Source organism: Euprymna scolopes, chromosome 23, assembly GCF_053919585.1.
Source record: "Euprymna scolopes isolate OS-2025 chromosome 23, ASM5391958v1, whole genome shotgun sequence".
Lineage (NCBI taxonomy): Eukaryota > Metazoa > Mollusca > Cephalopoda > Sepiida > Sepiolidae > Euprymna > Euprymna scolopes.
The window spans coordinates 121,867,541-121,881,780 of record NC_136504.1 but is presented as its reverse complement, the minus strand read 5'-3'; the positions used below and the strand labels follow the sequence as shown (position 1 = coordinate 121,881,780).

Here is a 14,240-nt window from a genome sequence, read left to right as displayed (position 1 = left end):
GATCCGAGGGAGTTCACTTTCTTCTCAACCTAATATTTAATAGTTTATGCATTTTCTAAATTTGTACATTTGATATGCTTTTCTTCCTGCTGTGTTCTTTTCTATGACTGATTTTATTGTTATGTATGCATCTTTTAAAAAGCAGATTGAAATGTCGCTATCATTATCCTACCGCCTCTTTTTGACTTGCTATGTACCTATTTACAATACCCCCCCACGGGACAGAGTTAAACACCAGGGTCGTTTTTTAACGTGGAGAAAAGGAACAAAAATTAAAATTGTCTCAGTCGTGCAGGATTTCTCCTCCACTGACAGAGAACAAGAAATTGAAGTGCAGCATCTGAAGAATGTAATCGAGGGAGAACAGTTTTGTAATTGTTGCTGCTTTGTTTGACTTAGAAATTTTACTGTTTATTTCCTGTACTGATAAAAAGACTTTCTATCTATAAACATTGAGTTCGTCTCGGAAACGTTCACATAACTGTTGTTGATGTCGACTATTGGAACAGATATTAATAAACAGGTTTTAAATTATTTTTTCGCAGAACAGTAATTATATATATATATATATATATATATATATATATATATATATATATATATATATATATATATATATGTATATGTATGTATAAATGTTTACAGGTACATAATTTCCTTTCCAAAACAACTTCATGGCTGGCAAGAGGTGAAAGTCAGAGGGTGCAAAGTCAGGAGAGTAGGGAGGATAGGGGAAATTTCATAACCACACGCCCGTGCTTCTGATCTGGCGACATGCGAGTTGTGGACCGGAGCGTTGTCCTGCAGAAGGAGGGTACCTTTGCTGATCTTGCCCCGCCTCTTGATTTTGATAGCTTCCCTTAATTTCCTCAAAAGTGAAGCATAATGGGCTCTGGTGATTGTGGTACCCTTTGCAAGGAAATCTGTCATCACTACTCCGTCCTGGTCCCAGAAGACTGTGAGCGTGACCTTGCCAGCGGAGGGTTTCACCCTTGCCTTCTTTTGAAGTGGTGAGTCCAAGTGCTTCCACTGCACTTTCATCCTGTGTAATCAGTCTTTTGAAAAACTCATCTTCTTGGCACATCTCCAAATTCATCCTCGAGCACTCGACGCGTTCTCGCTTCTGGAATAGTGTGAGCAACCTGGGAATCCATCTGGCAGACACCTTATGCATATGCATATGGTAATGAATGATAGTTTCCACAGACCCTGTACTAATCTTGACATCTTGGGCTATTTGGAGAGTAGTAATGCGCCGATCTTTCAAAATGGCAGCCTCAACTTGACAGACAGATGCCTTATCAATGGCAGAAGTGGGGCGACCAGGTCTGGAAACTGTTTCCACAGACTTCCGGCCATGTTTGAATTCACGATGCCAGCATTATACAAGGTCATATGATGGAGCATTATCACCATAAGTTTCTTTCATTTCATCAAAAGTCTCCTGTGGTGTGCGTCCTTTCAAATACAAAAATATCGGATCACTGCTCGACATTCAACAGGCTCCATTTCACACCTGACTCAGTTCAAATACCTGTAAAACAGAAACCACAATTAGTTCAGAGCTGTAATTTGCCACATAATCCGTAGAGATATAAATCATTGCACATACAAAATTTCAGCTGGATCAGACAACTGGAAGTGGGTCAGGGGCATTAATTATTGCACGCCACTCGTAATAATTAAAAGACATTATTTCATAGAAAAAATATCTATTTTTAATAATTAGAAGACATTATTTTATATAAAAAGAAAATTATTTATATTTTATATAAAAATAAAATAATTTATTTTTAACAATTAAAAAGAGTCGAAAACCCATTCTCGAATGTCCGTCGCCGACTGACGTAAAACTGCATCAGCTTCTTCCCTGGCAGAGTCCAACGCTTTAACTGTTTACACCAATACAATTCTTTTCTCTTTGCAAGAGAAAGAGTGATAAGAAAAGCGAGAAAAATGAAAGAAAGAGAGAGAGAGAGAGAGAGAGAGAGAAAGGGGAAGAGAAAGAGAAAGAGAAAGAGAAAGAGAGAGATAAAAAGATAAAGGGATAGAGACATACACACATGCTAAGTAAACAAAGAGATCGAAATATTATATTGATTTTCAATTCTGAGAACAGTAACCAAGTTTGATCTTTGCCCCAGCACACCCAGTTATATAACAATTGTGCTTGGCAACCGTCACTTTTTCTCAATCTGAGCTAAGTTGATATGTGCTGACATTTTGAAATAAAACTACACCCATTTTATTTTACTTATCTTTACTACGAGGACAAAAAATATACTGGTCAAAAGCTTTTACGTGTATGGAGCTCAAGACCCCCCCCCCCACCGACTTTATTCATCTAATTCATATAACTTTCTGTGTGTGAGTTCGTTCCTTATAAACTCTAAAACGACTGCGACTTTTTATCTAGAAATTTCACACAAATGTACGTTATGTGCCGGGCAGTGTTCTTAGATAGATTTTGTATGGGGATGCCTTCGATAAGTATCGATAATTAATAATCGAAAAAAATTCCTGTGAAAGAAGAAACGTGCGATTTTAACTAAAATTAAAGAATTATTCAGCCTCTCATCACATGTGTATTTAAGAAATTTTATTACTACACAAGCAGAAAAGCCAAGTATGTAAAATCAACAGTAGACTCTTTGATATGACAGGGGCGCTTTCGAAATGAAGGTTTCTGTTTAGAGCAAATTGAACCATAATACTTGAGTTTTGTATTTTAAAATTAAATTCAAGCTGTTAAATAATTTTATAAAATCAACATTAGGTTCTCTACAGTGCAATGAAGACTACAATATATTGTAGACTAAGTCACTGCGGCTGTGGATCCCCAATCGATGTGATTGAAAAATGAGCGATTTTACGGGATTCGATAACAATAAAATACGGGAGGGTGAAACATTCGTTGACCTAGCTGGTGCATCTGCTACTAATCTCTTTCTCCTGGACAGGGTTTTAAAGAGAGTCGCTAATCTGATAGGTCCTAAACAGTTATCTAGGTTTCAAACTCTGTTTCATCGACGAAATGTTGCACCCATCTGCCTGTTCTACAAGTATTTTAATGGTGGATGCTCTGACGAACTACAAACCCTTGTACCCCTTCGACGTAAATACCACCGACAAACAAGACAAGAAGCAAAGTCCAACCCCTACACAGTAGAGATCCGTAGATGTAAGAAATCCTTCCACTCTAATAGTTTCTTCCCCAGAACTGTTAGACTTTGGAACTCTCTTCCGGGTTCCTGTTTCCCCAGCTGTGCAGAGATGCAAAATTCGAGTAATGTAGAACAAACATCTTGCTGCTCAACTCCCTGCATAGTACTCCTGCAACATGTCCCCGATAGTAGACCCCTACATCAAAGTGGCAGTGTGCCGTGTTTGGAGTTAAATTGGAATTTAAAAGAAAAATACTATGCAGAGAGTTGAGCAGAGAGGTATATGTTCAGATTATACTAAAAGTTCTGCCATGTCATTACAGTCAGTGAAGCAGAAACCGGGAGGGAATTCTAAATTTAAGCAGTTCGGGGGGGGGGAAACTATTAAATTAGAAAACTTTCCAACATCCAACTATATTTTATATAAGTAAAAGTTTAAGGGTGGGATTTTGCCAGCTTATCGGATTAGTCGAGTGTATTTACCTGGAGGAGGACTAGTCATAAATGCTTTGAGCATGTTGGATCAAATTCCACAAAAGCAGGCACATTTATGAAGTACTGAAATTTTGCAAATGATGATTCACAGCATGTATTATTTGTACATAAGATTGACTTAAGTATTTCCTTATTCAACGCAGTTAAAAAAAATGACATTTTTCAATGCGAAACAGTAAGCAAAAAGGTTTTATATAAACCGGCTATAATTTTGCTAGCTAGCTTAAAACTAAAGATTATATAGAAATACACAGTGCTTTTAGTACGTTTCCATGTTTTTTTACAGGCATTTATAACTGTTGTAGACTCTTGAAAATTCACTATGTTATTGCTATACATCTTATGAGATGACTGACAAATTTTAGGATTTCAGGTTTAAATCAACAGCTATATCAGTAATTGGAATACACCCTACTAAATCATGATTGTCACAGCTGGTGAATTTCAAAAATGCAATGTGAACGTGAGGACACTTTAGCAAAAATATATGCAATAAAATTCGGTTCTAAACTTGGAAAAATGCAACAGATGCGTATGAAATGTTTCAGACTGTGTTTGGACCATCTTGCACCAATCAGGCATCAATTTCTTGAGTGGCATAAAAGAATTAAGGAAGGTAGAGAGTCTATAAGGGATGATGAAGGGTGTTGTAGGAGTAGGGATGTCAGAACACCACAGTTGATTGACCAAGTAAAGAATTTTATGGACAAGCACGTCGTGTGTCTATAGGGATAATAAGTGCACAATTTGATGTCAGTGTGGGAACTATACACATAATTATTCGCAAGGAAATAAAGATGTGGTAAATTTGCACAAATACACCAATCCGCAAGTACATCCTTGTCACAGACTCTTTGTCCAAGATGGGCGAGCCAGTTCCTCACCCTCCCTATAGTCCAGATCTTATTCCCTGTGACTTATGGTAATTCCTTAAGCCCAAGAAAGCCTTAAGCACTGTATTTATGAGAAAATTAAGAGGCCGCGACAAAGACCATTGACACGCTCACACAAGAGGACTTCCATATGGCGTTCTAGAAGTTGTTGGAACCGAACAGGTGCATTGCAACCAGAGGAGATGACTTCGAAGGGGAAAAGAGTTTCATGCGTGCACTATTAATAAACGTGCCCATACGAAAAATGTCTAGAATCTTATTGAAGGCACCTCCGATATACAGATGCAAAAAAGTAAAGAATGTTCAAATCGTGAATATTTATTCAGAAATTAACAAGATCCAATCAATGACGTTAGTTAAAATAAACGGGAAATCTGTAAATTTATTTTTAATGCGGAAATTTGTAGAATTTTTGGTAAAAATATTCAGATTAATAGTTTTTTGAAGTATTATCTTGAAATCCTACTAAAAAAAAAAACAAACACCTAGAGTGTAGATTTCTATCAGTTTTGTTTTATTTTCAAGTTTTGAGCGATTAACGCGACTAAGCACTGACAGCCTTATATCAGCCATTTTGTTGTTTGAACTTAAATGATCGACACTATCTGCGTTTAAAACTTAAAAAAAAAATTAAATAAATAGTAACTGGGTAAAATAGTAATTTATCCTGCCTTTGGTAACAGTTATTTTTTTGTATATTTGTTTCTTGACAACTTGTTTGCTTTGCTGTTTATAAAACAATCCGAGTTCCAAGTTTATTGTCTCATTATTATGTTAATAGACAACATTATTAAAATATAAACACAATAATAATCATAAATACTAAAAACCAAAGAGACTCAATTTTAAAAAAAACCTTGTCAGAGAAAAATAAATATGTCTCAGAACAAGAAATGTTTCTTCTAAAGAAAATGACTGTCCAGAATTGAAACTAATTAAAACACAAACAAAAAAGACATAAAAACTTTTATGATATACGTACCCGTCATGGAACAAAAATGCCATATTCCAAAAATCACATAAATTTTCGCGCAACGAATTGATAAATGCCAAACACTAAATCAACAACAAGACGAAATAAAATATTATCTGAACATTTATTAAATTAAAATAAAAATGTTAAGCTTTTATAAAAATCTAATTTCGATATATATATATATATATATATATATATATATACATTTTTTATGTATTTAACAATGCACGCCTTGGTAAAAAAAAATGAACCCTTTTAGAAAGTGTATATTTTTAGTGCCACTACACTATAATAGCGAAATTCAGAAAACGAAAATAATCAATTAAAAAACAATAGTATCTATTGACCTTTTGTGTAAATTTCAACTAAAACCAATATGTACTTAGCTAACATGCAAGAAATACTTAAACATTATCACATTATTAAAAAAAAAGCACACGAGTTTTAATCTTTATTTAAAAAATAACCCTCACCATTAAGAACACCTGATATTGTAACTAGAGAAGTAATTCGATTGTTAAAAATAAGGCAATTGCTTATACTTATCATCGTTAACACACAATTTACATGGTGAAACGATAAAATTGTCGCTCTAGAAAAGACGACATGATTCCATTTCCGTTTGATGAAAACCATTTTTTTTTGTTGCAGACCATCATCTAGTTGCCCGGTTGTTTACAAATTCCAATCGCGATAGGAGTCTTCGATCATGTCTGAAAGTGACACAATGTTCAAGGAGCGTGATCGGAGATGCGCTGCTGTACAAATTATGCTCTCTACCGATCCAAGTTATGACAACAGAACCATTGCAAGCACCCTCAAAATAAATCGCTGGATTGCCACGAGTAACAGGGGCTTGCCCATGGTAATGAAAACAAAGTTCCGGCCACGGTTATTGTATTTGGTGTGGTTTCAAGTGAGGGCCACATCATGCCACCTCACATCTTCGAAGTCGGCTTGAAAGTTAACACCAAAGTGTTCCCTGATGTGCTGAAGAGTGTGGTGATCTGGCATACCCTGGGTGTGGCAGCAGGACTCGGCGTTGGCTCAGAAGTCCAAAATTACCCAGGCTTGGCTTCAGAAGGAGCGATACGTCTTTGTACCCTTCTCCCACTGCTCCCCCTTCTTCTCCAACCTTAACCCACTGGACTACTTCGTTTGGTCATACGTTGAGAACATCACCAACATGACCTCCCACAAAAACAAAGCTAGTCTGATTGCCTGTATCCGTTGAGTATTCCGTCGGCGCTGGTGGAAAAGGCATGCTACCAGTTCCGGACGCGTGCCGAAGCAATGATTGAGGCTGAAAGCAACTACATTGGATAGATATCAGCTCTACTACATAATCAAGTCTCTTGAATTGATTTTTTAATAAAAGTTTTAAAATAAATATGTAGTATTGTTTTCTTTAGACTAACACCTTTATCATTCCACCCTGTATTTAAAAAATTGGCAATATTCTTACGTTATTTACCTCCCCATTAAACTCTCTAATTTTTTTTTGTTAGCCAAAGATTTATTTTTGCTAATTTTCGTCAAAAATGTGCTTTCTATAAAATTGTTTCTACCTTATAGCTTTTCGTGAATTTTGGATATATTCATTACTGCAATATGACATTAATTAGGACCACTGGTTTGATTTTAAATGTAATATTAAAAATTCTGAATTTCTTTATTATAGTGTAGTTTCACTGATTTTCTTTAATTAACATTTTTATGAACAGACTGTCGATGAAAATAAATTCCCAAATGAATACAAGTGGTTATTGTATACATATATGACAAAAAATAAATAAAATAAAAAAAAAACGAAATTTTATAAACTTTAAGAACTTCTCCTGTTTCTCTTTGGAGTTCTCCATAAATAAAAATATTTCAAAAAATAAACTTCACAAGTTGAATACACAAAACTATTTTAAGGGCAGAGAGGAATGTAAGGTCACTGGAAAAATGATGGGGTCATTCTACCGCTCCAGTAGATATCTCCCTGCCGATGAAATTCTCTACCTGTATAAAAACCAAGTACATCATAGGATGGAGTAGTTGCCACATTTGGCCACGAGCTCCTAGAAGCACCTTGTTTTGCTTTAACAGAGTTCAAAATAGACTTCGTATCTAGTGGGGGATGCTTTTTAAAATTTTATTTTACCTGCAACCTCTTCCCCAGAGAAGAAATGTTGCGAGTCTGTCTCTGCTCTATCAGTATCTTCATGGCAAATGCACGTCTGAGCTCCAATCTATGGTCCCCTCTTGCCAAACTTTCACGAAAACACTCATTTACCTGAAACCACTATCAATAATTTCCCCTACTCTTTATCTATGTCTAAATTAAACCTGGGTTCCATGAACAAAGCTTCTTTCTTAGAACTGCACGTTTGTGGAACTCTCTTCCGTTTGCCTGCTTTCCAGCTAGATACAATATGGTCGTCTTCATGCCTAACCTATACAAGTTCCTGATGAGCAGTTCCCCTTACGTAATCCAATTCACCAAATATCCACTACTAATGATTACTACGATATTGTTGATTTACGTACACTCGTTAACCCTTACCCTCGATAACCTTGATAATTGGTGACTCCTATGTAAAAAAAAAAAAAAAATAAAAATAAAAAACTGACCCCCCCCCACAATAAATGAGTATTTTGAAATGAAAAACAGTAGTTGATATAAATGTCAGTTTTTTTTTTAAGAATTAACTATTCGATTAATACTTTAATTTTATTCACGACCACTAGACTCGCTAAAATGAAAATAAAACCGTCAGCTATTTCTTCCAAAAAACATTATATCCCCACCTATTAAATTTGGAAGTGTCAAGTTCGGTCTTAAACTTCGGAGAATTGTAGGGTACGTACCCTCGCTTTGCGAAGAAATCCAAAACATATTCCCGTTCCTTCAGTGGTAAATGAATCCATTCCATTAAGACATGAGTTATGTTTATAGCGTCAAAGAAACCGAATCCACCGCGAAGCACCTTCCCCTCATTGCCTTCTACATCCATAACCATCACAGCTTTTTTACGTGGCATTAAAATGATTAGGTCATCCAACGTTAATGCCGTCTTATTTTCATAATGCAAAACACCTCTCATTTTAGGAGCCTGTTTTTGGATCAACATGGTCATCCCAAGGTTAACACGACTCACAATGAATTTGACAGTTTCGTGTTTATCTGACAAAGGTTTCGTAACAAGTGTTATATATTCTTCAAAACGGTTAATAACAACAGATTGATGGAGTTTATCTATGTTAATATCCAGCGCCTCTACGGCCAGAACCGGTCGTTTAAGGTTAGCTGCCAGGAGGCTGAACATTCCAAGATTTGTGCCGATATCAATCAAGCCGTAGTCCGGGTTTTCATAGAGGATCCTTTGAATGCTATCGCCGTGCTCTTTTTCCCACACACCGGTCTTGAGGATGACATTCGTTATGGTTTCCCTGTTTTCATGGATACAGATTGGTATTTTCCCACGCATCGTCGAATAAGGGACGCAATGGATGGGCAGGTTGAACGGTTGCTTATAGTTGAGCACGTAATCCGGTAATTTGTTCGAATACCTGTTGAAGAATGGAAAAAAACGCACATTTCTCTGCGATGTTGTTATGAAAAATAACACAATAATCGAAATGAAAAGAACCGATATAAAAACGAAGGAAAATTTCATTTTTTTTATAATCATTTCTTTTTTAACTACGCGTTATGGATAGAAAAAAAAAAGAAAAAGAAAAAGCACGCTGCTTGAACTCTGAAGCAGATACACTTTGCGTAAATGTTTCAACAAAAGTTATCTATCATGTTCTATTATAGCCAAAAAATATATATCCTGCTATATATATATATATATATATATATATATATATATATATATATATATATATATATATATATATATACATGTATCAGCCCACCTTTTTTACGACAGGTTTGTTCAGCGTTGTTCTGTTAACGTTTTCCATGCAGTTGAGATTAAATAATTATGTTTCCATGGTTTCAATTCGATGTTTTATCTTTTCTTCTTCTTCTCTCTCTCTCTCTCTCTCTCTCTCTCTTTCTCTCTCTCTCTCTCTCAAACAACTTTTATTTTTGTTTATTTTATTTATTACATTTTCAATCTTTATTCTTTTGTTTGAGTCTGTCTTATATTTACCCTACTTCCTATTGTTCATGTTTCATTTTTCGGCACGTCTAGCTTCACAATAAGGATTGAGTAAATATTAATATCAGAAACAGGGACAGATTGTATAACGGCCGATAAATGTACACTGTAGTGAGTTAAATTATTATTATTATTATTATTATTATTATTATTATTATTATTATTATTATTATTATTATTATTATTATTATTTACTCACTAGGAGTAGTCACACAGGCCATATTCAAAGATTTATCTTTGAGAACAACTTATGGTGTTCTCTGGAGTCTGAGTAACAAGTCTCCTCAGATTTCCAGTACTCTCCACCACTTTCGATGAACTTTGCAAAAGAATTTGCGTTATCACATCAGCAGCTTACCATTGATTTCTCGCTGACAACAACCATTGGGCTTAACTAGAATTTTGGTGGCAAAAAGCCTCCCCCAAATCGCAATCCTCTTTGCTCTCATCTCAGCGGAGGTTTGGCTTGTGTTTTCTTTTCTCGGTCGTTCCTTATTCCTTAACCCTCCTTGATTATTCAGTGTCAGTTTTTGGTGACTATTATTATTATTATTATTATTATTATTATTATTATTATTATTATTATTATTATTATTAGTCAAACAAACCATCATCAAAGATTTTCCTTCGAGAACACTCTATGTTTTCCCTGATGTCTGAGAGATAAAAATGCTCTCCAGATTTCGAGTAGTCTTCACCTGTTTAATAAAACTTGCAAATTAATTAGCGTTATCAAAACAGCCGTTTACCATCGATTTCTAATTAGCAGAGGCCATTGGTCTTCACTGGAATTTGAATAAGCCTTCCCAAGGTTCCAGTTGTCTTTGCGCTTATCAAATGAAGATCTGGGTTTTTCCTGCCCAGTCTTTCCATCTTACTTGACCCTCCTCGATTATTTGATGTCGTACCAGTTTATGCAGTTACCATTTTGTAGGCAGACTTGCAATTATACAGTTTCAGTTTTCTTGATTTCGTGAAACGTTTCTTTATAGCAGTTCTATATGCCTGGCTTGCGTTTGTCGCTGATGCGTTTTGGCTGGAGAAAAATAAATTGTAATTATTCGGTTTCAGTTTTGTTGGTTACATGTGGTGCTCCTCTACTTTTTTCTTTTTTTACTTCTGTTGCACTTTCTATGTAGCCCGTTAGAGTTCGTAGATCATGGATAGCAATCTACGCATTCAAAAGTTTTCCTTAATATTTCATCCATTTTCATTAATATTTAATCCGTTTTTATTAATGTTCTCCGTTTTGTCTTCAGTCATCCTTTTGATTCCAATTTCTCCCATTTTTTTCCCAAAGTTTTTCAGAATTGATCCTAATGTTCCTACTATTATGGGTGTTATCTTTACTTTCTTCATATTCCATATTCCTTTCAGCTATCTGCCTAACTCAGTGTATATGATCCGTTTCTTAGTCTCTTTGATATTCACCCTGTGCTCTGTTGTTGAAACAGCGAAATTTACGATTTGGCAGGACTTTTCCTTCTTGTCAATTATTACGACATCTGATCTTCTTGTTTGAATGGATTTATCTGTCTGTACGTCACTAAGGCATAGGATTTTATAATTTTCTATTTTCACATAATACTACCGGTTTCATTTTGGTCTAGTTTTCTGAATTCGCTTATTATGTGGTTTATCGTTTCGTTTCTTTGTCCACAGTCTGATAGGCTTACTTTGCTAAAAATTGTATCTTTAACAAGTTCAATTATTACTGTATATATATGCACGCACACACACATACACACACACACACGCGCGTATATATATATATATATATATATATATATATATATATATATTGCTTTTAAAATATAATTATCCACTGACACGTGTTTCGTCTACGACTCATCAGAGTGGCTGAATCTAGCGATATGAGTCGTAGACTGCGAAACACGTATCAGTGGATAATTATATTAAAAAATATATATATATGCCGCACCCCATATGGGGGTACCAAATTGGCTAAAGGTAAAATTATTTCCAACTCGCATTTAGGTAAAAATGCACTTTCGTAAATAACTAAATTCATTCAAAACGTATCGCAAAAACTAAAACAAATAACATCTCTCTCTCTCTCTCTCTCTCTCTCTATATATATATATATATATATATATATATATATATATATATATATATATATATATATATATATATATGCTAATGTTTTAAACAGTTGGTCAGGTAAATGTTTTATATATATATATATATATATATATATATATATATATATATATATATATAAGTTTTCCTTAATATTTCTGCAATTTTCATAATTGTTATCTATTGTATCTTCTCCGCCATCTTTCATATTCAAAACTATCCTATTTTTTTCCAAAGTTTTTTTATTGTTGCTGTTGTTGTTGTTGTTATTGTTGTTGTTGTTGTTGTTGTTGTTATTGTTGTTGTTGTTGTTGTTGTTCTTCTTCTTCTTCTTCTTATTATTATTATTATTATTATTATTAGTAGTAGTAGTAGAATTCACTAAAAGTTCTCACACAGGTCATAATTACTGATGATAAACCTGGTGTTCCCTGGAGTTTGAGTAACAAAATATTCTCTCCAGATTTCCAGTACTTCTTCGATAACCATGACGCATTAATAAAATATTTTCGAAGCTCTAGTTCAACCGTTTTATTATATGGGTGTGTTCCTGTTTACTCGAAATACCTTAGGTCAGGTCGTGATACAATGAATATAATATTTGCTGTACGACATCTTCAAAAAATACATCGAACAATGCGCAGCTTTCTGTCCAATTTATTTTATGGTCCTAACAATAGCCGTCGACATTGTCAACAGAGAATTTATTTACCTTCTTTATCAACAAGTTAGGTACAAGGGCAATGTTTGATGAACCAAATCCCCAACCCACTTTTCGTCCCACGTATCTGATAACATTCTAAAGAACAGTAAGACATGTGATTTCTTGAAAACGAATCGTGAATAAGCATTTCCCTTCTGGCGTATGTTCTCACATATTTAGTCATGTTATGAAAAACCAGTTCACCTATCGTTCAGGGTTCAAAACCACTCGACAGAATTGTACCAAATTTGTTATGTAGTATCCCTGAAATTTCCAGGTGTAACATGAGTGACACTCTCCTCCTCCACCTCTTCCTCCTTCTCACACTACTACTGCTACTACTACTACTACTGCTACTACTACTAATGTAACCATTTAAAACTATAAAAGAATTTATCTAAGTAATCTGGTTAATGTTGTGTCAAAATATACGTCGTGCCTTCAATAAGTTTCTAGACATTGTTTATACAGCAATTTAAAATTCTCGTAGACTCTTAAAAATTTAGAATGTATACAATTTATTAGATGACTGACGAGTTTTTATGATTTCAGGTTCAAATGAACAGCTACAACAGGAATTGGAATACACCCTACTAAAGCCTGATTGTTAAAGCTGGTGAGTTTCCAAAATGTAATCTGGACGTGAGGATAATTTAGCAGAACGATATGCAATCAAATTTTGTTTTAAACTTTGAAAAAATGCCACAGAAACCTATGGAATGCTTCAGACTGCTTTTGGATAACCTTGCATGAATCTAGCATCAGTTTTTAAATTGCATAAGAGATTCAAGGAAGGCAGAGAGTCTATAAAGGAGGATGAGAGGTGTGAGAGGGGCAAAGGAATCAGAACACCAGAGTTGATTGGACAAATAAAAAATTTCATGTGTGTTTTTCGTCGTGTGTCTATAGAGATAAGGAGTGCACAGTTTGATATCAGTGTGGAAACTGTACACAAGTATTCGCAGGGAACTGAATATGTGAAAGATTTGCGCGAATACACCAGTCCACAACTGCATCCTTGTCAGATGCTACTTGTCCAAGATGAGCGAGCCAGTTCCTCACCCTACCTATAATCCATACCATACACCGTGATATATATATATATATATATATATATATATATATATATATATATATATATATATATGAGACGAATATTGGCTGAAGAGAGCTTGATAAGGATACCTTAAACGGGCATTATTATCGGGCTTGAAACCGACGGTACCAATGATCTGTCTCAACTAACAACTTTCTATACACAAAATATAAATACGCTCTTACATTTTGGATTTTCCTTTTAATTGAGCACTCTGCTGGAATTCTTTAAAAAAAAAAAAACTAATCATATATATATATATATATATATATATATATATATATATATATATATATATAAAGCTGAACGACTGTGTGTGTGTCTGGTCACGAATAGGCTCCTATATGGTTGACTATTATAGAAAACTGATCACATATAATGATAGAAGATGTATCGAGACACAGGAATGGGTATGTTTGATCTGGCATAATGATGATTCATTAAAATTATGGGGTCTGCGTACGCGCCTGGTCCACAAAGTATGGAAATAAAAAATAAAAAAAAACGTTTACAAGTGTTTTTGATATAGATGTACATAATAATACTTTAATAAGTATGTTTTAACTTAAATAGAGATGGTATAATAAAATTGTGGGGTCTGCGTTCGCACCTGGCTTCCATAGAATGGAAGTAGGCACGAACTTTAATAAAGA

At 34.7% G+C, this 14,240-nt stretch overlaps 1 protein-coding gene across 1 annotated transcript; it reads right to left on the bottom strand.

Moving 5' to 3' along the window:
• Positions 1 to 5,765: 5,765 nt before the first annotated feature.
• On the bottom strand, positions 5,766 to 9,363 carry LOC145245713 (uncharacterized). The gene has a single exon (XM_080107245.1). It carries the CDS (start codon positions 9,206 to 9,208, stop codon positions 8,294 to 8,296), a length of 915 nt encoding a protein of 304 aa, XP_079963371.1. The 5' UTR covers positions 9,209 to 9,363; the 3' UTR covers positions 5,766 to 8,293.
• Positions 9,364 to 14,240: the final 4,877 nt, after the last annotated feature.